Source organism: Chroicocephalus ridibundus, chromosome 14 (assembly GCF_963924245.1).
Source record: "Chroicocephalus ridibundus chromosome 14, bChrRid1.1, whole genome shotgun sequence".
NCBI lineage: Eukaryota > Metazoa > Chordata > Aves > Charadriiformes > Laridae > Chroicocephalus > Chroicocephalus ridibundus.
The window spans coordinates 9,515,829-9,542,695 of NC_086297.1; the positions used below are offsets into that span (position 1 = coordinate 9,515,829).

The 26,867-nt window shown below is 39.0% G+C and overlaps 1 protein-coding gene across 10 annotated transcripts in view; it reads right to left on the reverse strand.

Annotated features, from left to right (window-relative positions):
• Positions 1–26,867, reverse strand: part of TNRC6C (trinucleotide repeat containing adaptor 6C) — a 322,756-nt gene that overhangs the window by 63,437 nt on the left and 232,452 nt on the right. For all 10 annotated transcript variants that reach the window (XM_063351800.1, XM_063351809.1, XM_063351804.1 and 7 more), the window contains 2 exons: positions 18,532–18,631; positions 17,597–17,618 (listed from right to left, as the gene is read on the reverse strand). In XM_063351800.1, coding sequence (XP_063207870.1) covers positions 17,597–17,618; positions 18,532–18,631 — 122 coding nt within the window. The remainder of the gene's footprint in view (positions 1–17,596; positions 17,619–18,531; positions 18,632–26,867) is intronic.

The window sequence follows — 26,867 nt, forward strand, 5'->3', positions numbered from 1 at the left end:
AAAAACATACAATATCCATACGATATAAGGGACTCTTATCTATCTGTATGCAAACAAAACCTCTCCAAGTCACTAGCACAAAAGTTTATGACCTGCTTTTAGTCCTTGTGCCTTCTCAAGTAATTCCACATTCTTTCCACATTCCTACCCGCACTGACACTCTTTACTTTCTTACCCTTATTCTTCTCCCACCTCTCCATCCTGGGGTCTTGACAGCACATGCACGGTTCAAGTTTGTCTTAATAAACCCACCGTTGCTCTCACTTGTCTTCAGACCTCTGCCCCCTCCCCAGCACCTCTCAGGCCAACCTTTGTCTGTAAACTGAGCTGGAAAACCTTCCAAGTTGTCTAATGGTATTTCCTTCGGTAGAATTTGGTGTCTTAAGGCACCCACTTCATCAGAAACATTTATGCCTTCCTTGAATCTGTCCCTTGTTCGCTCTTATAATCTTTTTCTCCTCTTCTGTTTTTCTTCCTAATTCATTTAATTACAGGTGTCACCTTCTCAACTGTTGTCTTTCTGCAAAGGTCTGAAATAGAGAAACATTCAGGACTTCACCCACCTCTCTCTATTCTGACTCTAGAGCAGTATATCCACAAATCCAGCTGACCCCTGACTCCTATCGACACTCCTTTCTTCCTCCCTCCACTCACTCATCTGCTTCAGTTCAAACAAATTCGACCTGTTTTCTCACTTTTTCCATCCATGTCCCATCTTCTGAAGCTCCTTCTATACATCTTAACTTTGTAATGATGTCTGATATGAAATTCTTACTTGATATTGTCATACGCAAATTGGAGGAATGTGAACTAAATGTAAAACGGGTAGAAATATTCTCTGGGAGAATCAATGGCTTGCTGTCAAAACAGAAGTATGTTTCAGAATAGATTCCACGGGGACTTGATCTGAGCCTACGCTGTTCAATGTTTTCGTTAACAACTGGATGGTGGACTAGAGAATATCCTTATTAAACCTACAAATGACGCCAAGCTAGGGAGAAGGAAGATGGGAGTGATCAGATCGCTGCGTGGTGGGATCAGAACTCAGCAATGATGAACTGGGGAAGCGGTGTGAAAAAAGCAACCGCGATTCAATAAGGAAAATCATTTTATTAGGCAGGAAGACTTAAATGCAGAATGGCCATCAACTCAACCCACGGCAGTTCTGGAGAAAAAAACCACCATGTCTTAGATCGCAAATGAGACAGAAGTCAAAAGATCAGGCTATTGTAAGAAGACAAGTGTTGTAATGGAATAAATAGCCACCTATGAGGCTCAAAGTAACTCTTCTCCTTCAGTCTGGCATCTTAAAAGCTTTCACTAAAGCACTGCCCATACCCACAGTTGACCATCTCTCTTCAAGAAAGAGCTGGACCACCTGGAAAGAGTACAAAGGAAAAACAAATCTGGAAACACAAACTACCACAGCAAAGTAGTAGTTCAGTCTAGAAGACAATGGGTATACAAAGCAAAAAAAAGAAAAAAATACAACGGAAGAGGAGGAAATAATTTGCTCCATCCGACAGTAAGACAAGACTTGCTAGGTTTAAATAGCAGCCAGGGAGATTAAGATTTAAATTTCTAACAATAAGGATGATTAAGGATTATCTGCAGACATGATACAGGTTTGGTGATCTTGTCTCAGGGCAAAAGGATGGAACAGATGACCTCTCAAGAACCTCTCCAGCATTATTTTTTACAATCCTGCAAGTAAAACAGAGCTCCAAATCCATCTTAGTCACTTCTCCCACTTCCCTTATCCATGGCAAAGAAATCTTTTTTCCCCCAGGTTGATAGTTACAGCACTCTCCCCAGCTCCTGCTGTTTTTTAACTAAGTTTAAGACATAGTCTTTCTTCATCTGCCCCGGTTGTCCAGACCCTCTCCATTTTGTTCTTGATTAACGTTAATTTGATATTTTATCAAAACCGAATGACACGTTGCCCCTCCACCACAAACGGGTTTGCATTCTCTTTGTAAGCCCAGCACAGCCCACCCTGCCGCAGAACTTGTGGGCAGCAGACAGCCCCAGCCCAGCTCTACCAATACAACCCTATAATCGCAACTATTACTCTTCTTATAAGAACTGGAGAAGCCCCTAATAAAAACATAGATCCTTGCATACTTCAGAGCTCAGATACTAGATTTTGTTTCCTTTTCTTGAATCGCATCTAAATTTTTTTCTTTCAGATCTGTCAGCAGAGAGGGTGCCAAATACTTCTTTAGAGAGAAAGATAAAAAACCTGTTTTGTGCAATTCAATATGTATTTTTAAACGTTTTCTTCCATCCCATTCTACGTTATTCAGGTTGGTTTCACATGGAGCAGTCTTGTGAAGAATACTTATACTTTTAACAGCTTCTAATATTTTCCTCACTGTTTTCCTCCATGTTAGCACTGATTACAATTTTAATTTTAAATTCACAATTAATTAGCTGTGCCATTAAAAATGGTACAGCCAATTAGGCTGATAGGTTGTCATCAACAATAGACTGATAATCCAAAGCAAATATGATGCTCTTTCACTGCAAGTCAAACTCTCTTACGTTTACCGAAGGCTCTGAGTGCGCACACATGGTTTTACCACGGCCTAATTGATGAACAGAAATTGGACCATACACATCAGGCCTCAAATTAAAAGTCCAAGCTATGAATCAAGATTCTGGGTAATGGAACAGTTAAATTATCATAGCCACATTCCTTCAGGACATGAACTGACAACAGATGGTAACTTTCAAGACTTAACAATTCGTCTGTTTTCTTTCAAGAGATAGTTCTCCAATTCACAGGCGACATGAAGCTGACATTTATGAATTCATGTAACTCAAATACCAGTATTAATCACGTACATCACTCTACGCACAGACTTGTCCAAATATGCTCCCATTGTAAAGTAACGACAAATAAAAAAGAATATATCTTGCTAGAAGCTGGTCTCTAGACTATATTTGTCCTGAAGCCTCTGACATTTCCGCACAGGCATATCTCCTTTAACATGCCATTATATGTTTAACTTTGAATTCAGACTCCCATAAACTCAATTCCCAGCTCCACAGCAGGACACACTGACATTAGAAAGCCAATTTGCCTATTAAAAAAGGAAAATAATGAAGCTATTAGAAGTTTTTAATTACTCGTGTTAATGACATTAAGAAACAGCAGCATTAAGAGCTGTCTAAGAAGGCCAGAAGGGAGAGACGAGTCACTGCTGAGATGACTACCTTGAGCAGGAAACTCAACAAGACGTGAGAGGCAGCTCTGAAGGAAGAGAGGGATTGCTCGGGTAGCACTGAGAAACATTTGCAGAGTTTAGTCAGGTTTCTGATATAAGACTTTCCTCCTATAAAGTGAGTTCAGCCCTTTTCACAGCTAGAGAATTCACGTCTTGTATTCCTTCCCAGAGTTATTTAGAAATATCTAAACTCCACCAACTAAAGACACACTCAGCAAACACACTTGAAGTTCTAGCCTACCAACAGGATCCGACAGGCTCTCAAAACACACAATCTCAACAATTTGGTAACACAGTAAGGCATTACACCATTTTATGTATCAGGAAGCAGTCACAGGCATGACTTGTTATAAATAAGACTCCCTCCTTCACCTCTGCTCTCACCCTCCCGACCCTTCCTAAGCGTTGCTCCAGGCAACGCAACCCCATCAGTAACTAGACAATATGAGAGTCAGAGAAGACAGGAAACAGCTTAGAGTTAAATCACCAATGCTAACACTATCATCACTGCAAGTGCTAGTGGGAAAATCCAAGCATATAACAACAGATTAAATAACTTCATACAGAGTCACGTAAGAAGCCAGGGCAGAACCAGGAATTGAATCCTTTAATTTTAAGCTGACTGTGTGTATTTAGTTTCATTAGACAAAGTTTTACACACTGTTTTCATATTTAAAGGAATTTTTTTTTAAAAAACCAAATTTACAAATGGTGCTAAGTTATCACACTGGCGACATTCTTCTGCCTTAATTCAAGAGGCCACTTCCAGGCACAGACAGAACAGTAAACGTTTTTTACAATAGAAATCTACTCATTGTTAAACTATTCGCACAAACAGATAAATATGAAAATTCACAGTAATTAGTATGTTCACAAGAAATTGACAATTAGGATAATCTCATTGTCAATCGGTTTACTGTATACAAAATTCCATTTGCACCTCGACCAGTAACGCATCTACAGGTCACAGTTCACATGAACAAGCCTTGAGACTGGTGTAAAACACTACAGAAAGCAGGGCAATCCCATGGATCGCCGTCTTACAGATTAACGCGTGGGTTTTTATTTCAGTAAGCAGAGGCAAAAATCCTATTATAAACAAACCTGTGCCTCAGGAAGTGATTACTGCCTCTACTCTGTCAAACAGCCGCTCTTAGAATCAGCGCTTTTGCAGCGGAATCCGCCGGGAGTGTGGAGGACCCAGCTCACTCCATACGGCGTCTGAGGTTTGAAGAGATGCTGAAGGCACCTCTTCAGTTGAGGCTCAAAGAGAAGAGAGTGAATCACAGCGTAAATGCTTCCAGTTTCAAATACACAAGTGGTTGAGGACTATAAAGAGATACCTCATATATCCATTGTTCCCATCTTGGATTGCTTCTACAGAAATTGATTCCGCTGCGGTACATAGCGCAGGTTCTACCACATCTAGAACGTCTGTGCTGCACCCGTGGTCTGGGCACACTAGATAGATGTTCCTGGAGTTTCAGGGTGTCCCAAGTACAGTCAGTCGCACCCCGCCCAGGGCAACTGGAAATACTAAGCATTCGTGCTATGTCAGGCACAACCTCTTTTCCCCCCTTTTGAAATTTGAGCTGGAAAGAAGGTAAGGACCCTGGTTATTTTTCTGGAATGTCTGGAAAATGCCAGTATTTGTGGACCAAATCTGAACATGTGGATGGTGAGTTTAATGTGTCCAGGACACGTTAGCCAGGCTGCACGTGTGCCCCGGATCAATCCGCTGGGGATGCCCTCGGCCTGTAAGGCATACACAGCAATTCATGTCAAATCCACACTGCGTCTAAACATAGCCCGGACACATTGGATTCACCATACACACACACACATTTTCATTCTGAAAACCAGAAATACAGCTCCTCCAATTATTTTATTTATGTTGGGGGGGTGGATGCAGAAGTAGCAGGTCACACTGTTATTTAACTCCTTTTGGACATTCCTATGAAACCACAGTGTCGACTGCTTGCAGATTCCAAGTCTGCTGGTGAGATATTAAGTATAATTTTTACTGACAGCGGCCGTGCTGCTGAGATCATGGGACTACGCATACATGTCAAATTGACTAGAGCCCTGTGTAAACACAACGCCTTGGCTCTACTGTCATGGACATTTATGGTACCAAATGAATTTTTTATGCACAATACTAAAATAGCAACAGTTTTGTGGGCAACCAGTAAAAGGCCTCTGTAATTTTGGTGTAACGCTTCCAGTTCACATTCTATCTCAAGAGAAGGCTTCAAAGTATGTTTATACTACAGTCCTAAAGATAGCATAGAGATATCGGAGCTATCATTTTAATCGGTCAGCATGAATCACTGAAGTAGCACCAACAGAGAGGTCAGTACGGACCCGCTTCCCCTCCTCCCCAGCAATATGGATACATTCCAAGTCTCAGGTATCACCACCCAGAGAAACTGTGTATGTAGACAACTCAAGCTAAACCCGAAATATTTTGGCCTTAGATTTCAAAATCTGAATCCTTATTGGCCTAACTGAAGATGTGTTAATTTATATTTAATAAAATTGTTTGGGGAATCAATGCTTTGAACAAGTAGGTTCTTAAAAACATACAAAAAGACATAGGGACATCGTTACCACTTTAGGAGACTGTACTTAGAAAATTTCACAGGTTTTATATCCAGAAAAATGTTTGGAGTTCCACATCCTGTTCTGGATGCAGTTCCTAGTGTTGGAAAGACAAGCAGTCCTATGGAAATGTCGCTCTTCTGCCTTCAGAAACAAGCAGCTGAGAAAAATTTGAAGCCCAAAAATAAGACTGATCCCTTACTCAAATAAATCCAATTAAATTAAAGTCATGCTCTAGATAAAATAAGACAAACAAACAAACTACTGCTTAAGTCCGCATAGTGATCTAAAAAGAGAAAAAAAAGAAAATACACCAAACTTAATTTTTATTTCGGTTCTTTTGATACTCCCTCTTAAATCTAAACATGCCATTTAATATGCAGATAGTGTTTTTCTGAATGAGTTTCCCAAAGACAGCCTCTTCACTGCAAGTTTATTGTTTAGAACTGAGTTCACCTATCTAATAGTGATGCCTGGAAAATCTGAAGGAAACTTCAGTTTAGGTGCAACACAGAATCTGAAGCAAATTCTTCATTAATTCAGTTTAAGCCGAACAGATTCTTTATGTCTCCACTGCCATCATGCATTAATACCACATATGAAAAAAAACCACAGGATTTAAATTTTTCAGAAACATGAAGAAAGCCGTTCCAGCAGTTTTCAGACCTCCTCTTTTTCAGATTCTTTAGGACAATTTCCTAAATAAAAGCATACAAAAGTCTGACTGAGATTGTGCAGTCATTTCACTGCAGCTAAGATGAAGCCAAAAAAAAAAAAAAGCTCAGTTCAATTTGTTGAACACCATCTGACAGAAAAGCTCTTTTGTGCGAAGGCTACAGCCACAGCAGGTCTATTAATGCCCGAGCATTCCTTAGGAAGCTTTTCCCTATTCCTTGCAGCGCACCCTTGGCATCACTGAAGATTTAAGCAACCAAGTTCACTAAAAAGATGAGGACCAGAAAAAAAGCAGGGAGCAGAGAGGCTCCATCTGTCAGTGTTTATAGGCGAGCAGCCGCCGTGTCACCGCGCAAAGCGGGGCTGGTGTATTTGTTGGTTTAGATGACAGCTCTGGTTGATCAGGCTGTCACCATAGCAACTTTCACGAAGAACTCACAATGCACCCAAACGAACTCCAAGCTAAATTAACTTATTGCATGTCACCAGTGAGAAATGACTGTTCAGAGGTAATTTTCTGTACTAATATGTAATAGAGTTAACTCTCTAAATTGAATTAAATTAATTAAATGCCACTCCCAGTAAATCAGATTCTATTACATGAATGTTAAAAGAAATTAAAGATGTTTTAATAAAGATTACTAATAATAACTTAATATTATTACTTCATTTTAATTCAAAAATTCTGCTCAGTTTATTTTAGACACATGTCTACCCCTTACTAGGAAGGAATACCTAATTACTCCACATACATCACACACGTTTATTTCACATAGGTGCTTAGACTCATCCAAAAGAAATAATACCAGCATTTTAAGGACTGTTCACCTGTGAAACACATCTTTGTTTAATAGCTGACACCCTAAGATTTTTCTTCCCTACACACTCTTAAATTTTTATTAAGTTCCCTCACCTTCAACAATTGTGCCTTGTTTCCAAAGAGTTTTATTTCTGCTTTTTCCAGAAGAAAAAAAAAAAAAAAAAAAAAAGCTTTTTGCAATAGGTCCTAGTGCAAAGAAAGAAGAAAATACCATGCCTGCCTAGACAGGCCACAAAAATAAAAGCCCTTTAATGTTTTTACAGATCTACCTAACAATATATTATTAACTTTGTGTTTTTAAAGTAGTTTCTTGCAAGCTAGAGTAGAACAGTCAGCTGGGAGGCAAATCTAAGATGCACCCAGTTCCCAGTGCAAATAAAGGGCAAGTTATAATTGCCAACTGATGGTATTAATGCTGCCCTGATGAGCCCGACTTTATCTTTAACTGGTATTATAAGACTCACCAAAACAGTTCAGGGGAAAATGAGGCCTATCTAATATTAATCATCTTTTAGATTACAAACCACATTATTACTTTACTTTTCAGAAAGAAATTCCGTTGACGCGTGAGAAGGCAGCTGTTAACAGCAGGGGGAGCACACAGTATTTTCATATCTGCCACTGCCCACGCTGCTGACAATGACGTCAGCCCAAGCACCAGGTTCAGGTCAAGTTCTGTTAAACACCCAGAGGAAAGTCAATACGTCCATTAAAAGAATACAGTAAGTATTTTAACACATTTTTTCAACACCAGTTAAAAATCAGACATAAATGCGACTGTGAAAAGCAAGGGTGCAGTAAAGCAGCGACAATCCAACAGAACGGAACATGGCAAAGTTTACAACATCCTGCCTACATTCAAGGTATCAGTAAAACGTGATTATGGATTTAAGTGTTTATTGTTACGATGTACCTAAGTTATTATCCAGAAATTTTAAGTTAGAATTAGATTTTTGAAGTCATTGTAATTATAATAAGGCACCAAATGATACAACATATTCAGAAATGTGTTTAGTATTCAAGGACCAAACTGGGGAAATACAATGCACGCTCATGGAATTCACTTAGTTATCCTCACATTGCACAAAAATGTATCTTTTTTTCAGACAATGCCAGAGCAAACGGAATGGCCTCCCCCATGCGTACATCAGAAAAGAACTGAAAATGCAGCCAGGCAGCCTATCACCTCCAGCACAGTCAGGAAGTTTTCTCATCATTTGTCATTCAGGCCTAAATAACTGCAGCAGAAACTGTTGGGAAATTAAAGCATATAATACATTTAAATGTATACTTCAGAGGACTACCTGCAGAGAGAAAACAGCCATCAAAAAGGAAAGCCGGAGAGAGTTGCAAGAAGAAACTCCACATTATCAATCCAAGATCCTTACAGAATTAGAGGAAAGGGCATCTGAAATCTAGGAGCTTCTTAAAGCAGGCTGAGTTCAGGGACAGATAACTGAACGAGAAGAATCAGCAGCACTGCTATGGAACAGCTTGGATTAGAGCTGTACAATGGAGTGAGCCTGAAAGGCATAAAAAATAAGCCTTAGATTTTACAAGTAAACAGCAGTAGTAAGGTTATAGTTGCACAGGTTAACTCAAAGGTTACTTAATAATCCTCCAATTACCGACACTGCATTTAAAAAATAATTCTGGACTCACTGGAAGGACCTCCAAAGAAGAGAAACATAAATTATTACGGTTTGAAAAACAGCTTGAAAACACTAGCACAAGGAAAAACTGAATGGGCTGTTAAGTAAAGAAGAGGATACACGAAAAGGCTCCCACAGAGCAGGGGAAAGATCCGCTCTCCACATACTGGGTAAATCAGCCAGGAAAGAATGGGCTTAAGTTATAGGAAAGTCTGTTCAGGCTGAGTGCAAAGATGACTTACTTTCCAGCAACAGTCAAAACATCTTTCAAGAACATCTGTTGGGCCTGTCCGACAATGGGGAGGGGGGTAAGACAATCCCTTCTTGCTCATCTAAAGGGATATATCTAGTCCTATGATTCTAAGACTTGAGTGTGACGTTTGAATTTATAATGGAGTTGAGGACTCATCAGTTCTGGAGTTTAGTAATTCACATGCTTCAAAACAAAAGTTCATGAGACCCTGCCTGGCCTTAGAAAGGTGAAAGGTGCAGCTCCATAAAGATGGCTGAAAAAAAAAAAAAAGACGACAGAAGCAGCCGAATCGGAAATTATGCCAGAAACTTCAAGAGCATCCTGAAAACAGGAGGACAGATCTTCAGGAAACTCTACAGTAAGACAGAGGGGAACTACTTCTGTTAACATGGGAAGAAGCAATCAAGAGCCTGAATCATGCCTCAAGTTCAGATGTTCCCCTTGGGCAAACAGTAATAACAGTTGCTGACATGCTCAGGGCAGCTGAGGAGTGTCCAAAGCATTTAGTGGTGCTATTAAACGCAGGTCCCACAAGAGTGCTTAGTATGAGCCATGGCTGCCATGCCACAAAGCTAGGGCTGGATGCTTAAGAAGAAAATCATCTCCTCTCTTGGTGATCTTGGACCTACAATCAACCTCATGAGTAACCACCTCTAAGGATGCTAATGCACACTACGCTGCCTAAACCAGTTCAGGAATAACCTGAATGATGGGATACACGATGCAAACCTGACCAGAATGCTTCAGAGCATTTACCGGAGTGTGAGCTGGTTAAATAGACGTTTTAAGTAGTCCTGTAGGATTTGTAAAGTATGGGCTACCACCTTTTAACAACTCAAGAAAAACATGAAAATAATCTAGCAAAACACAGGGAAGTCAGGAGGCAGCCTAGGTTCTCAGAGTAGAGGAATGTCAACACCAGATAGTCAACATGAGAACACAAGGTCCCTCAGGCCAAAGGCATCACACACGGTATAAAAGAATCAAAACACATTTTCATTTCCTTTTTTTTCCCCAAGATAACTCTCTTCAGCATTTGTAGAGTAACTACCCCAAAAGCGTGTACTAATGTTCCAGTCCAAAGCTGGTTTCACCCTTCCCAAGGAAGGGATCAAGAAACATTAGAAAACTGGCACGTATCTCAAAACAATCAGTACAAACTGGGCTAATACACTCCCTGACGAACCTCTCTTCAAGCTTACGGTTTGCAGATCTTATAGATATCACAGTTATATGTGATACAAGCCTCCTCCAGGTAGTAAGATGATAATCTAATAATGCAAAGTGGTCAGCACACAAAGCTGATAGGTTTTCATGAAGGCACCACAGCAGCCAACAGAGTTTCCTATGAGAGAACTGATCTAAGTGAGACAGTGCTCAAGGCAGACAAGAAACTGCCTTCACGTGAATATTTCTTTAAAGGAAGGGTAAAAACGGATGACAGACTTTCAGAAAGTCAGGGAGGACCACACTGATAGAACAGGTGAGCTGTGCTATAAAGCCACTTGCAAGAACACAAATCTCAGTCCCTGCTGGGTGGGTAAGAAAGCTCAGAGGTGCAGGGTTGGTGTTCCCTGTCTGTTATCACCAGTAGATACAGAACAGTGGTGGCACGCTAAAATGGAAAAATGCATCTGGCCTCTAGTACCTGGGCATATATGCTCTGACGGACAACAAGTACCAGACAGCATTCTATTTATAACTGGAAAATAGTTATTTGACAAGTAGATTGATAGAAGAACAGAATACACGCTACTGTCTGAATTGCTGTGATGCCAGAAAGTGTAGCAGTTTGACCATTTCACAGTCTACATGCTTAAATATACCGCATTAGGCAATGCCCATTACTGAAAAAGCAGTCTATTGCTGAGTATGAAAGCACACACTGTGGGCAGATAAATAACCGTAAAACAGCATGCCGTTTGATCATAACTACCACTATTATCATTGTGTAGCTGTGTTAAAATTTATATTCTAGAATATACAGTTATCAACAACTGTATTGGCAGTTGTTTTGTTTTTCAGAAAGCAAGCCAGGGATTTATCTGAGAGCCATTACCACCAAGGGCACCCTGACAATTAGGTCTAGATGAGAAAAGCCAAAGTGGTGTTATCTCATTTGTTCTTATTCTCTCTTCACAGAGTACTCTTGTAGAGATAATATCCCAGGCTTGAAATTTATTCGACAATGGACAATGTAAAGAGAAATCTGATGAAAGCACATAGTCCTACTGCCTTCAAACAGGGTATCGACCCTTACAACATTCAGAGCATTTGAAAAATACTTTCAATCAACTGTGCCTAGTGTTTGAAAGCTCCCATTTTCACCCAGTTTTAAAACTAAATATATACAGGTCAGGCTGTTACCATCCTCAATCTGATAAGCTCAGATGATTCCCTAATTGAGGAAACCAAGAAAAGGCAAACCACATTGAAGACTAGAGCAGTATTCTGCCTGTATTTCTATTATAAGCATATGCCTAAATATGCATGATGGCAAACTACAAGAGACTATCTCTAAAGAGAATAAAAACTACCTCTGAGGAGTTCTAAGAATATCAAAGATCTCTGACTTGAGCTCTTACCTACTTTTCTACTGCAAGCGAGGAATCTGCAACCACTGAATGGGACTGGAGGTGCTTTCTTGAGCAGTAAAATGAAGAAGCAACTCTAAGCAAAGATGTTGAGGCGCTCTGCGTTTCTCAGGGGGGCAGCTGTAAATCCAGCTCAGGACAGGAGCACATTAGGAAGAATGTATCTCATGGTTTCTTTTTTATTTTCAAATAACCCTGGAGCTTTTGTGTTTGTTTTTCTTTGAGAGATAAATGTTTTTGCCAAAGACCTGTACTAATTGCTTTGGTGTCTCATTGTCTGAAAAGAGTGCTTATTTGAAAGCACGCTTATTATTTGAATTCACTGCTTCACAAGAGCTATAGAAGATGTAAACCTTCAGAACTGTCAATCCTTGGTTGCAGGGCCCAGGGTGTCCAGCCTTGACAAACCCTCTCTCCTGCAAAAAGACACCAATTCTCAATGCCACGACTAATCTCTAGTTGGACACCTTTGACTACCAAACCAGCCAGACCAACACAGAAAGAGCTCAAAGCCAAATATAGCTTGTAGTTTAGTAAAGATCATCCATACACTTGCTTGTTACTTGACATTTTTCTCCTTCACTTCACAAGGGCAACGCTGATTTGAAGTAATATACTCATATGGTCGCTTACACTTGTGAGAGCAAAAAGCATATTAAATAGCACTGAACTACTGCCACCAGAAACTCAAGATGGCTCATCACTGCCATCCCACCTGAAACAATAAGCAAGGAACCAAAGGTTTTTCTGTACTCCAAGCACTGTTTTTCTCCAAACCTCCCAGCTCATCCTTCTTGCTCTGTCTCCTTGAATATGCAAATTTCTCCTCCTGTCTGCTCTAATCTTTTTGTATTTTCTACTCCTTTCCACCCAGTATTATGGCAGGGACTCTACAAATTATCCTTTGTAGACTGTAAAATCGTAATTACTTCTCTATCAGAGAAGCAGTACCTCCGTCAGTTATAAGAACAAATTCATGTTTGTTTAAAGATACATATAATAGCAAAACAACACCATGATAACGTTTATCAAAAAGAAAACATTTTTGTGTTATAAAGCCTTAACACATGGCAATAGGTTATCATTAGGTTATCAAATGACTGCGTATTAAGATCTAATTGAAGAACTTATTACAGTGCTCCCCCTCCTTCTGCAATGATGATTTATGGCGCATTTTGTCACTACAATGTTCGGCAGTTCGGTACAAACACAGCACTTAACTAACAAGATGGCAGAGGCAGATATTCAAGCATAAGCTATAAATACTCAAATGAGTCAGAGGTTGTAAGTCTGTTGTAAATCATACCTGATTTGTAGGCTGAAACACATTTCCTGATCTTATGCAAAAATCCTCTGCTGGTTCCTACAATAATATAACACAAACTAGAAAAATGCAAAACTTTTTTTTTTTTGAAGACCGCTTTTGTTACACACTCTCATAATTCTTCTTAAAGTACTAATGAGATTCTCTAAAAAGTTTAGTTTTCCTTATTTCCTATGGAGCTGCCATTAAACATCAGTAACATCTACCACAGCCAGAAAGAGCACATTATCAACGTACATAAAACTGCATTTCTGTATGAGCAGAATTGAGTATAGGTTACACAAAGATACTTCACATGCAAACAAGTACAAGCAGAGAACATTTTAACAGCCCATTTGGGCAGGGTAAGTAAAAAATCAATTTAAAACTATGGAACAAGCTACATTGCTTGATTTAGAAATGCAAATACCTGGCTTTGAAGACAGGTATGCCACTACCTCTATCATCCAAATAGAAATACCAGAGCGGGGGACGGGATCTGAGATCTTTTCATCCACTGTTTTTTCCTTTTAACACCATTTATAATACAGTTGACCATTTTCCTCCAGATAAAATATACAGTACTGCTTGTAGTATAAAAAATGCTGTACAAATTTTAAAAAGAATCTGAAGAAAGCATGCCAACATTTGCGACACAAATGGTTTATCAAGCAACCACATAACGTTAAATGCTTTCTATTCTTTTAAGTCCCCCAAAATCAAATGTATTATTAAAGCATCCACCTTGGCAGAATAACCTCTCAGTCTGCAGACAGCCTTCCTGACTCTGCAAGTTGCATATTAAAATCATCATATGGCAAAACAGTCCCAAGACACACGGCACAGACAGCTTGGGGGATGGAAAGCTCCAGAAACAGACCACAAGCGGAAGGGAATGATGCTCAGCTCAGAGTCCATCATACCACTTTAACAGAGGATGGGCAGTGCTGGACGGGCTGATGAGTCCCAGGATTATCGCAGCTATTCCAGCTTCTGCAACCCTGGTGCCTCCCATAAGCAGTGAGCTGAAGTTCCCATTTCCCCCTTGGAATGCCCACATCCCTCTTCCTGGTCCTGTGCCATGAACACGCTAAAGACAGATCTACATGGATCATGATGTTCAAAGAGGCAGAGACTGGCCATCTCTGCTTCAGAGTAAAGGGAAAAAAGTATTTTCCAGACTAACATTTCTAATCAAGTATTTACCAAAATAATTTTTATGTTAGACTAAAAATGGTACATACTTAACTCTTCTTACTTCTATGCTTGCAGATTTAACACTTACCTTCACTGCAGATAATGCTGGAGAATTGGATAGATACTTTGCCTTTGAGTTACTGCAGCGGATGTTTGAGTAACAAACCCACTTAAGCTATTTTATACCAGCACTTTAACTTCATTTTAGACAAAGTGCATAGCATTCAGCTGGGATGGGAGTAAAGCAGTCAAGAAATTGATCCCCTGTGTGCTGACTAAACCTGCAGCAAGACGGCTGGAAGAAAAGCAGGCAGCAAAATGCATTGACCTCATGGTATTTATCACAAGCATTACTCTCTTAAAATTCCCCTGTAGTTATTAAGTAGCAGCCATGTACCATACTAGTGACTATTTACCATACAGTACAAAACTCTTTACTGGTAGTTACAGCTGAATGTTTTCATTACAAAAGCCTTTATACACAAAGCTTCTTTATCAAGTGCATATAAACTGCCAAGAGTTTACACATTTAAAATAAACACTAATAGGCTGTGCTCAATAGTCTTGTTCTCAAAAAAATTACCATAAAAGAACAGTAACACGGAAGCACAACGCACAGCACGCAATAAAAACATGTTCATTTCCCACCTCATCTAGTTCTGCCTCGCTCCTCTCCAGCTGAACAGGAAGACTACTTTCATTTGTTTTCAAGTAATTGAGAAACATTTCAGCTACTTATCAGCTCTTCAATCTTTTTTCTTTTCACACATTCCCTGGAATTGTTGCCAACAGGGTATTTATAGAAGATTCAGCCTAACAAAAATACTCCGGCAAACAACGTTGCAGAAAAAAAAAAATCAGAAACTGAAGATGCTGCTACATAGAGAAGACTTAAAGAGTTGGATCCTTGTTTAAACAGAAAAAAATAATTTAAGTTTTTTAAAGGGACGCAAGAGCTGTGTAAGGGAGCACTTCCTAGCCCTGGACCAGTAACTCCAGAAGCAGCCACATACCTTTCCTCTATTGGTGGAAATGCGTGTTTATTTTGGAAGAGGTTTGTGCTCCACATCACAAATGGAAACATTCAGCTCCCTCCGAGGCCTCAGAGCAATATTTAACTGACAACATGCCATACACACACACCCACAGGAAACCTCTTTCCTCCTTACGAGTTTCTCTTTCCTGAGGCCTCACCAGCAACTGAACATGCAACAGCCAGTATCATCTTACAGCAAATTATAACTACACATACAAAGCATACGAGTAAATTACTAGATAGAACAGTACCTCCACATTTTCCATTGTGCTAAAGAAATAAATGAAAAACTTAATATTAATTTAAAACATTGAAAAGCACCTTGATCACAGCATAGGTTTCTAGTGCAGAATAATCCAACCAAAAGGGCTAATCTTTCCTCCTACCATTCGTCCCATCCTAGCTACTTCAAGAAAGTGCCTTTTCCTTCAAAAATACAGCTGAGAGCATAACAGTATAAACTTATTGTCTCCAATGAGCTGAAAAAAAGAAACTGAAAAACTGAAACAGAAACAAAAACACAAAAACTGAAAATCCTTCCACATCCCATCTCCAGTTATATAATTTATTTTCCTCCAGTATGACCCAAACGGTGCAAGCATCTCTCATTGCTATAGCAACCCAGCCACAGAACTGAATGACACATATATAAAATGAAAGAAGCTTGTGGTAACTTAGGGGGAAAAAAAACCAAACCAACTACAGTAAGTCACATTTACAAAGATCTTACCTACCAAAATATGGATATCGTAACATTCTGCAAAAGGTTCAGTTCCAGCCTAGTCTTAGTCTTCGATTTAATACATCCCCCACACTGGCATGCAGTACCTGCTGCAATTTTACTGCATCATCCTGTCTTTACAATGAATTTAATTGCTGTGACCCAGATATGAAGTAAACTAACTAAATTCAATGATAACTCCTGCGTTGCCTTCAATCTTGAAAATCATCAAATCGCCTAGGTTGGAAGGGACCTTTCAGATCATCTAGTCCAACCGTGAACCTAACTCTGACAAAAACCATCACTAAACCATCTCTCTAAGCACTATGTTGTACCTTAATTCCAAATTTTTTCATGTACTTGATTTCAAGGGGCTTAGCTACTTCTGCTACCTTCTCCTGAAAGCAAAATCCACTTTACAAACTACCTGAGATCTTACAGGTAAGATGCAAGAGAATTCAGATTAAAATTTTCTGATTTCATACTTTCTACATAAGTTTGGAAAGGACAGAGTCTCAATAAGTTATTTGTTAGTTTCTTCAAGTAGTTAGACCTCATTTTTCTGAATTCAGTATTACTAAAGCAATACCTAATTTCTGCTGTATAAATACATAAAAAGCATTTGAAACATAAGTTGTTTTGTCAACCCCATATGTTAGGCTTGGCTCTTCTCTAATTCCCAGTCTTTGGGAATCTGGGAAGCTCAACTTGCCTGTCTGTCACCTAATTACCCAGCAATAAATAACAGTGCATATTCAGAACTGTTCCGTAGCCCAGAGTTCTGTGTGGTGCCATGTAAATCAAAGGACAGACTAAATAAAATAAGTGTAAGCCACCAGGTGCAGAAGAGAGGCATTGCCCCGACTCTCTCCCTCACCATTTTTAAGGCCGTAGCTTCATTAGCACTTCTCTTAGGGCACCTCGGAGTTCACTGCCCCAGAGAGGAGAATGCCTCTCTTACCTCCGCTGCTTTCTGGAGCATGCTGCAAACCAATTCAATTCATTTATCAAGCAGAAAACACACATGGAAAGAATAAAAAGGCAGTGGTGGCAGCAGGGGAAATAGCTTTCTCATACTTTCATTGAATTGACTTTACTCACTAATTTGAGCTGATTCGTGCATGCAGGGTAAATCTCTCCGATTTACCCTTTTCGGTGGCAATTACTTGTCTTTGAAATAGATAGATAACTACTAACAACTAAATGGAAAATTACATCTGTCTTGACATCAGACAAAAAAGATGACATATGTTGTGTTATATTTCACACAAATTTAATCCGTATATTCTTGTCAAAAAGGTGCTATACAATACCCAGCAAGATAAGCGACGAAAAAGCTTATGCTGAGAATCCCAACATATAGTCCTCTCCTCCAACAAAACTTTAAGAACAGAACTATCCTAGTAAGATACACTCACCCCATTAAAAAGACAAAAAGAATAATAAGTACAAGCGCATTTTTTAAAAGAAACTTACAAAAGCATTTAATGGTTCATAAATAAATGTGAATTTACCTTTGGTTTTTTGTTCAGCAGCCTGAAAGAAGAAAAGAACAAAACAAATCATCTACTTGTCAATATTCAAAATGATATCTAGCAATTATAGGGCTGCAGGCTTAACTTTTTACAGAAACTGCTTACATAGATCAGGCATTAGTTTCAAGGATTAGAGAATGTTAGGTTGACTCCAGTATTAGGAATGTAAGAATGGGTACCCTTGTCTGACTGAAGCCAAAAGCAGATGCCAAAGAGACAGTATAAACCATGGCAAGCAGTATGACGGCACCCCATCGACCCACCCAGCCTTCCCTCACTTGAGGTTCAGAGGCTTCCTGAACCAACCAGTACGTTTATGAATTTTTCAACACTAAACAGAATTAACTTTTTTTAATTTGTCCAGTATCCCTTTGATTCCATACCTACTATTAGCTTACACAGATTAACTGCACATTTTGTGAAGACTTTTTTTTTTGTTTGGAATCTACTCACTTTTTTTTTTTTAAATGATGCCTAATTTTTATACTGGAAAAGACAGTGATCAATTCCTACCCGCATCCTAAGGGTCATTTAAAATTAAAACTAACTACATTATCCAGAAAACGAGGCAGGAGAATGCACACCACAGAAAATGCGCAATGACCTCGGAATCCACAGTCACTTCAGTATGAGTTGAGACTAATCCAGTTAACTTTGCATTGACGTTGATGAGGAAGATTCACGTGATGCAGCTGTGGGAGCAGCAACTCAACATCAGGGGATGGTAAGCAGCTTGGGGAGTGCTAACGAACTGTCACAACTGCTTTTGCAGAGATTTTCTGACCACAGCCTCAGAGTCGACAGCACTGCTCATTTGCGTCAGAATTATTCACAGAACTGAAGGCTGCAGAATCGGTATCTGTACGTTACATGTACAAGTGAATACATAATTTAAAACAATAACACAAACAAACCTTTTTCTGAGCACCTTCCTTCTTTTTCTTTTCTTCCTGCTTTTTCTTTTTCTTTTCTTCCATCAAATGTTCCTCTTCTTGTGTTTCTTGTTCTTTCTCCCTGATAAGAATAAAGATTGGGAAGAGCTTTTCAATAACATGAAGTTTATCTAGGAAGGTAAATAATTCATATTTATTTATTTAACTTTCTACATCTCACATCTAAAAAAAGGCTGCTTCTAAAGCTACAATAAAAGCATTTTTAAAAGCTGTTTCAAAATTGAAACCAATCACAATAGTAGGCAATGAAAATTCAGAGACAATACATTTTATTTAGAATCTCTTTCCACCATCACTCAAAACTACTACTTAATACTAGCACGTTCTATGGAAAAAAAGTTTAAAACTAAAAAAAAAGAACAAAACCCAGGTAACTAACACAAGTTCTGCTGGCTTTCAAGAGCTATGATTCACAACATACCTTAAAGATCATGAGCAAGTACATTATTTTCCAACTTTTTTTAATCAAACACATACTGTATTAATTTCTCATATGCGCAAATTTTGTTCTCAAGGAGTTGTAAACTAAGGACAGGATGAATCCAAATCATTGCATTTTGTGTTCACCCTATAAATTCTAGCTGAAAAATTTGCATCAATACAAGAGTGTTCCAGTAGCGACTTGGTTAAAATTTAACCTAAGGTGTCCCAAATCAAGAAGAAAACCTATTTGAAACCTGACCATTTATGCTTTGTCTATCACTGTAATAAATGGTTATAACAATGAACCCCCTCAACACCCACCCAAATAAATACCAATGCAAATAATTCATTTACTCTTTAACTATTTTATCTTCCTTGACAGCTCTTTAGGTCCTGATCATTTATCAGCCTCACACTTCTTCTGAGAATACTCAGTTTCTGATGGGCTGAAACCATTATTACTATTATTAGGTTTGACGTCTTCCAATTATTCATCGAGATCACTTTTAGCCTAACTTCTTATTGTTTTACATTTAACTTGCCAAAGCCTACAGTCCCCTTCCCCGCTTTTTTTGTTTGGATTTTTTGTTGTTGTTAAGAAAGGTCTTTTTAGTTATAACACACTCTGCTCAACTGTTTTATCACAAGAGGCGTGGGGCAAGGCTGCTTTTTACCCAAAGGGGAAACAGATACTCTTCAGACTGTGCATATCTGGTCTTCAAACACTCTCCAGGAAACATTTTGCCTTTTAACTGTTTCTTTTATTTTAACAATTTCACATTCTTAAAAGATTCCCTTTTTTATAAAGAAGGAACGTCACAGTCAATTTTTTGCGATTTTGGCTGTTGAAGTGTGTTCTGGTTTTTGGCTTTTTCACTTGCCTGAAAATACTGACTCTGGCTTTAATGCTTACAGAGAGCCCGCACAGTGCTCCCAACTAAACCAAAAGCAGCTCCCCTTTCCTTGTGTTAACCAAAACGATAAACACTAAACATTACAGTAAGCAATTTAGAGGTCTAAACATAGGTGCCCTTTTAGAGACTTTATAGCACTCAAACTATTTACAGAAGTGACAGATATGGCAAGACCCAGAGTCTGGAATAACAGCTGGAGGTCAGGCACATCTGGAAGTGCTTGGTGCACAACTGGAGGTCAGAACATCTAAAGTGGCATTAGATATCTGTATTTTAAATACTGAAACACTTTCTGTCATGACCAAAAATTCATCACCTGCATGGCTGCTCAACTTTATGCCAATTTCAAATAGCCACCTTTCAAATATTGTATTTTAAATCAGTGTTTGAAAAACATTTACTCTCAAGAGTTGCAGGCAGGTATATGCATCACATACTTAACATTGCACTTAAGAAAAGGGTACTTAAAACTGTACTTTTAAATGGATTGTTCTAGGAGTTGGCAAAAAGTGATGACTGACTTTGCCAAAAGAAACTTGAATTGAAACCATAATAGATTTGACTTTATTCCCTTTAGCTCCGGAGAACTGAAGTCCCCAGGATTTCAGTAACTACAAAGTAACAACATCCAGTCCCTCCGTTTTTAGTGCTCCCTACCCAAGTCACATCAGACTCCACAAAGCCCGTATCTTAAGTGAACTCTCCCAAACTCCCAGGCTATTGCCAAGGGAAGTTCTAGCCTTTTTAGTTTTTTTACAGCGGGTGAATCAAACAAGTCAGTGAAAAATGAGAACTTTTTGGTTTCCTCCTGCTAGTACTTAAGAAAACCCACGACATAACAATAATTCCAGAACACCACAATTACATTTATATCCTTTTTAATAAGTCAGTGCAGTATTTAAAAAAAAAAAAAAAAAGAACCCAACCAAAACACACCACCATTATTTCACTTAATTTGCAGAGTTTTCTTTAAACTACGAAGGTACATACTTCCCAACTTTCTTTTTAGGCCTTTTTTTTTTTTTTTAATATCAAGTTCCTTTCATCACTGCTAAAATCTCATTACTTAAACTGGACTCCACTATGAACTTCCAGCCTTTCTGTCCTCGAAAGCTGGTTCTGTTTTGACATTTCCTGAGCACTGTTAGATGCTATCCCCTCCCTCACGCAGGTAATACACCATGTCAGAGGATTTTCCAAACCAAAGAAGAGCAAACATTTTGCTCCATTAAAAATACAATGTATTTTATTACCATATTATCATATCAATTACAACACAAGAGGTAGAAGTGCCACTCTTAGCGGAAACCTGTTTTTTATTTCATTTCTGAGATTAAAATAGCCTCAGATTAACTCAGAAAACGATACTATAATTTTTAATGCAGTTCAATTTTCAAAACTGATTTACATAATGACACTTCTGAATACATATGCTTTAAATAGGCTTAAAATAGAAATAAAGCTACAAGTGGCCTCTCAGATGGCAACTCTTGCTGTCACTTCTAGGCAGAAATTAGTCATCTAAGAGCAAAACAAAAGGAAAACAATAAAAACACTGCTATATAAAGTTTGATTACGTTGTCAGAGGCATGTGTTGCAGTTTTACTTCCTGAGCAACAATTTAATCTTTATTACAGGAAACATGCTAAAAAATTTATGAATACAAAGCTCATATGATTTAAACCAGAAGCGTCTTAAAATATACTTAAGGAGTTTGCCTTTTTCATATACATGGATCTGATGTATCAGAATCATGGGGGATTTTTATGAGCAGAGGGCAAAGAGTTTTTCTGTAGCATCAAGTGTTATTTTTACAGATTGCAATTAGTTTATTAAATCCAAACCTAAACCAAGGTTATCTCTAAAGTACACATGCTTAAGAGCTCTCTCTGAACAGGAGAGCAAAACAAAATGCAGGTCATGGTCAGAACAACTTGAGAAATACAGCTATGTTTTGTCAATGCCTGTTGCAGAAAGGCTTACTAATCCCTTTAAAAAATTAAGAAATCTAGGCTGATTTTGTTTTTTAAGCTAAGCGAGAACTTCAGTTTTCTACTCGGTATGAGACTTGTGGATTACTTTCACATCTGAAGCCACAGCTGGTATTTTGAATTAGCATTGATGTGACATGCTAACAGGATTTTGCAATGCGCCTTTCGGGAATATTGCATTTTTAAACAAACTTCAAGCAGAGTCTATTTGTGTTATTGCATGCAAGGTTATTACCCATACAGTGCTTTATGGTTCAGAAGTTCCTGCAATAGCTGAGGACTAGACAGAGACCTGTCTCTCTTATCCCTCCAGGAGACACAACTCCAATCCTAGCAGCCTAATGAATTTTGCTTGCATATATTTAAGACACTGAAGGTGCATTTATTTACATAAGAAAACTGCCTGGAATACCTCTTCAGAATAGCATACTTAGTCTTGATCTGTGGATTTCTTTGTTTGGTTTAGCCCAATGAGAAAATAGCTCCCATACCTTAATTTTCAAATACTTCTTGTACCTTAAATTCACATCCTACTTTACGCTGGAAAAACTTTATGCTGGAAAAATCTCCCTTGATGGCTGTGAAAGTTGCTGTTACTGACTGAAATCCCACAAATTGCATAGAATTGCTTAAGCATTGCTCTGGGTTTGACTTCCCCCACCATACAACAGGGCATCATGCACTTCTGAACACACGTGTTTTTCCTCACAGTGATGATGGGGGGGTGGGCGGGGAGAAATGTTTTAACTAGAACTGACAAATAATCCCCCAAAGGCAGGCTACTAAAGCATCCTGAGCAGGCTTTCCAGAAGGAACTAACAGAGCAATGCATCATTACAGGTGAAAGCAGAGGGTCTGGACAGCATAGGCATGGAACACGAAGTAACCATCTACCAAGTTCTCAAAATCTAGCATCATACAGTTTCAAATAGAAATGAAAAAAAAAATTACTATTTAGAAATTTCTTCAAGATCTGATCCTAAATGATAAGAAAGAAGCGTCTGAGATCGTGAAAGCAGAAAGCAACTTGAAGGCTGGAAATGGAATGGAATGAAAAAACCCAAACAAAATAAAGAGCAGTGAATCCTGGAAAGGCTGTTTTCAATTAATTCAGGATAAACAAAAAATACTGTCACATAGGAAGAGCCAGGCATTCTTTCTTGGAAATCACCAAGAATCTAAACAAGAATGCAGATACTCTAAGGTATAAGAGGAATACCACATAAAGCAAGAGGTCACTGTATCATTAGCAATCCTCGTTTTCATCACTGCTAGAACAGATAAACTAAAACTCCACATTTACCTATTGCCAGTTTTGTTTCCTGCTTCATCCTTATCTGGCCCAGCTCTCTTTGACCTTTCTAGAGTAAATACCATTGAAGGCAAGGAGCTGGTGTGACTTTAAAAAGTGCCAGCTTTTTCCCCTTGATATCTAGGCTCAGTCATTAATCAAGAAGAGTCAAGCTGGTCCCTAATTACAAGCTCTCCAATCACCTCAAAAAAGAAAGCAGCACAGAAACTAGGTCAAAATAAATAAGAAGGAATATGAAAAAAAAAACAGCACAAACACATGGGGGACAAAAATGAGGAAGGCCAACAAGAATTAGCATTGCGCATATAAAAAGTAATAATAAATCAACATTTAAGTGCTCCATTAATAAGCAAGAGGAAACATTAGTTTTGATAGTCAGTGGGAAAGGGGGACTATTGACAGCTGACCCTACAAGGGCTAAAGTGACAGTACTTTTCTTTCTGCTTTTAGCCTTCACTAAAGAGGTCAGCTGGGAACAGATGGCCAACAACCATCTGAACGGGTGCTGAGCCCGCAGATGACGACAGCTTCACGGGGGGATTTTGCAGTGCTGTCCCCTATGCAGGGAGGCTTTGCTTCAAGCTGGTGGCAGGAGCAGCAAAGAGCCAACAACCAAGCTGTCCCTGTCCCAGGATCTCTGCCGCCACCGCCACCACCACCCCAGTGTTGCACTCTGGCTTCTGCACCCAAAGTGGCTGGTGAATGCAGCTCTCCAAGCAAGAACCTCAAGTGCCTTTTCCCCAAATCTGGGAAGAAGGAACGACCCGAATTCTGAGGAAAACTTCCATGAACTGGCAGGGGAAAAACAAAAAAAAAAAAAAAAAAAAAGAAAAAAGACTGAACTAAACATTTTTCTACCACTCCGAATAGGAAATCAGGCCAGCAAAAGTAAGAACAGCTTAAACAGTCCCTAGAGAAATTGGATGTTTTTCCACTGGCTGGGCCTGATGTAATTTACCACAAGAACAACTGTGTCTAAGTCATTCCAGATTACCTTAAAGAATTGGCAGAAGATGGATGGCACTCCAGAAAACTAGCAAGTGGCAAAGATTGTGCATATAACTTAAAAGGGGAAGAGATAAAAACATCAGTAAAACAAACAAGGATTTTTTGGGGGGTGGGAAAGTCTGATTTTTTTTCCTATGGCATACTTGCAAGTATTTTTGAAAAGGACAAAAGGGAGGCAACGCAAGTAATTTATTGCCTTTCAAGCAACATACAAAGTTGAGTTTATAAGAATATGGTTGCTGTATTTTTTTTCTCCTAAGAACCAGGTAGGGAACATAAGCTGAATGAAATTACAATAAAATACTCACAAAACAAGTAACCTCAGCATTTCCCCTTCCGACGAGGCAGAGAACCAATGGATTTTTGTTGCAGTATGCTACATGTCCAGCAGCAAAATCTTTATTAACCGCTTTGCTGCTGGAAAAATGCGTGCACTTACTAAGTTTCCAGAATATGTCAAGTCATGGGGCTGCAAACAGAACAACCTGATAAACTCGAGATGTACAAAAACATTAGAGTGCAATTCAGTGAGAAAGAGTGCAGGGTACCACGTCTGGCAGGAAGCAATCATATGTTATCAATACAGCATGGCTAAACACCAGTTTCAGGGAGGAAAAGAAAAAAAAAAAAAAAACAGGTGTTACATAGGATCTCAATCCAAAGGCAAAGCAACAATGGTCACAAATGGTCAGAAACCCATCAGCTGCTGTACTGTGTCCAGTTTGGGACTATCCAAAGCAACAGAGATACAGATCAACTGAAGAGTCCAGAAAACAGCAACAAGAAGGATCAGAGATCAAAAAAGCATGGGCCCTTGGAAAAAAACTTCAGACTTGGATTCACCAAATCTACAGAAATGGCAACCCCTTTATTGAAATAGGTGTTAAAGACAGAGGTAGAGAAGAACAGAGTAAAATCTTTCTACTTTAGCTATGGCAAGTAGCACTGAATTTAATTGCAACAAAGGAGATTTGAATTAGGCATAATGAAAAATACTCCACACTGTAGCATTTCACAACAACCAAAAAAAAATGGTTTATAAACATACGTTTGGGGAAGATAAGAGGAAAAACACCTGAAGAAAGGAAGAACTGTTGTTATTAAGAAGCAATACTGATAGAAGGCCACACCAACTCCTGGGCACAAAGACAATTAGACTGGAAACAGAAGGCCTCTACCCATTCACCAAGTAACACCCTACAATATCCTTTCAAGGGAATTAATGGGGGAAAAGCCCTCAGCCACACCACTGACGACAAGATAAGTTTATGGACAAGTTACATGTATAGGTGTGATCACACAGCTTGAAACTAAACCCTGTAGTTTGAAAGTGCGGGTGCAAGCTTTTTTCCTACAAGGAGTCATAAATGAAGTTTGATGAGTGGTTTTGTTTGACCTCAATTTATAATTTATTAGTCCCATGCTCTGGGGCTTCTTGCTGTCAAATGATGCCCCTGTCCTCCACCTGTCACTACTTAATACATTATTTGCCTTAACAGGGAATTCCTCCCTTCCTCTGAAATAGCAAAATATCATCCATGCTAACAATTGTGGGCCTGGTACTTTGATGCTCCCAGTATCCGGTCAACTTATCTTGAAGCACGCAACACAAAACTGACCTCCTAAGTTCCTGCACAGAAACAGAGCACTAATACTGCCCTTGATGCTTCCTTTCACTGAAGCCTTCTTTGTGTGGTTTTATTTATTTTTATTTATTTGATTTATTACAGAATACTGGTAGGTACTACTATTATGCTCTGTGGAGCCTTCTCCGCTGCTGCCTGTAACCGTGAGGGATTAAACTGGATCCCTATGTACTCCCTTCCAGGCTTTCTTTAAGCCACGGCACACCTGACTAAGGTGCAAGACATACACAGACAACTTCATTCACAACTGAAATTTGTGCAGGAGCAGAATGTAGCTGCCATTTCAAGACACCCAAGAACACCACAGCATTAGTTGAGAACAGGGTGTGAAAAGCAACATATTCAATTAAAATATCTTACAGAAACTGCAGAGAGATTTTAGGTTGCTCAAGAGACTAAATTAATAATCCCATTCTTACAGTCTGTAAAACTGAAATTCAATGATCGGAAGAAAAAAAGAGCACCTGTGTCACACACCCTGTCTCAAGGCTGCATCTCCAGCAGTAGCGCGTGGTGTTTCCAACACGTCTTTTTGGATTATTGGTTAAAGAGCAATAAATTATTGGCAGGCCCTCGAGGAGAGTGCCGGCTGCTCTTTACTGTAGGACCTAGGCTCTCACTGGATGTTTTCAGTTCACCCAGTGTTAACTTATTGTGTGCATAACTACTTTATGTACACGTAAGGTGAACAACCACTGAAGTAAACTAGGTAAGAAGAAAAATAAAGCAGACTAGATAGTCTATATTGTTCAATTCAAGATATTTTTAAAAAGGACACTGATCTGGCCTTGTTTTACCTTCTACTACTTGATCACCATTCAGTAGAAGTGGGGGAAAATCCCAGAGAAGAAAAAGCCTTTATAAACTAAGGATGCAGATTCACTCTAAGCGGCAGGTCAGATATCAGAAGTTTGACACACCCATATTTGAGCACTGTCCAAGTCCTAGTAAATGTTTGTAGGGTTTTTCATCTACAGACTTCCTTTTGTTCAGTTTCTCCTGG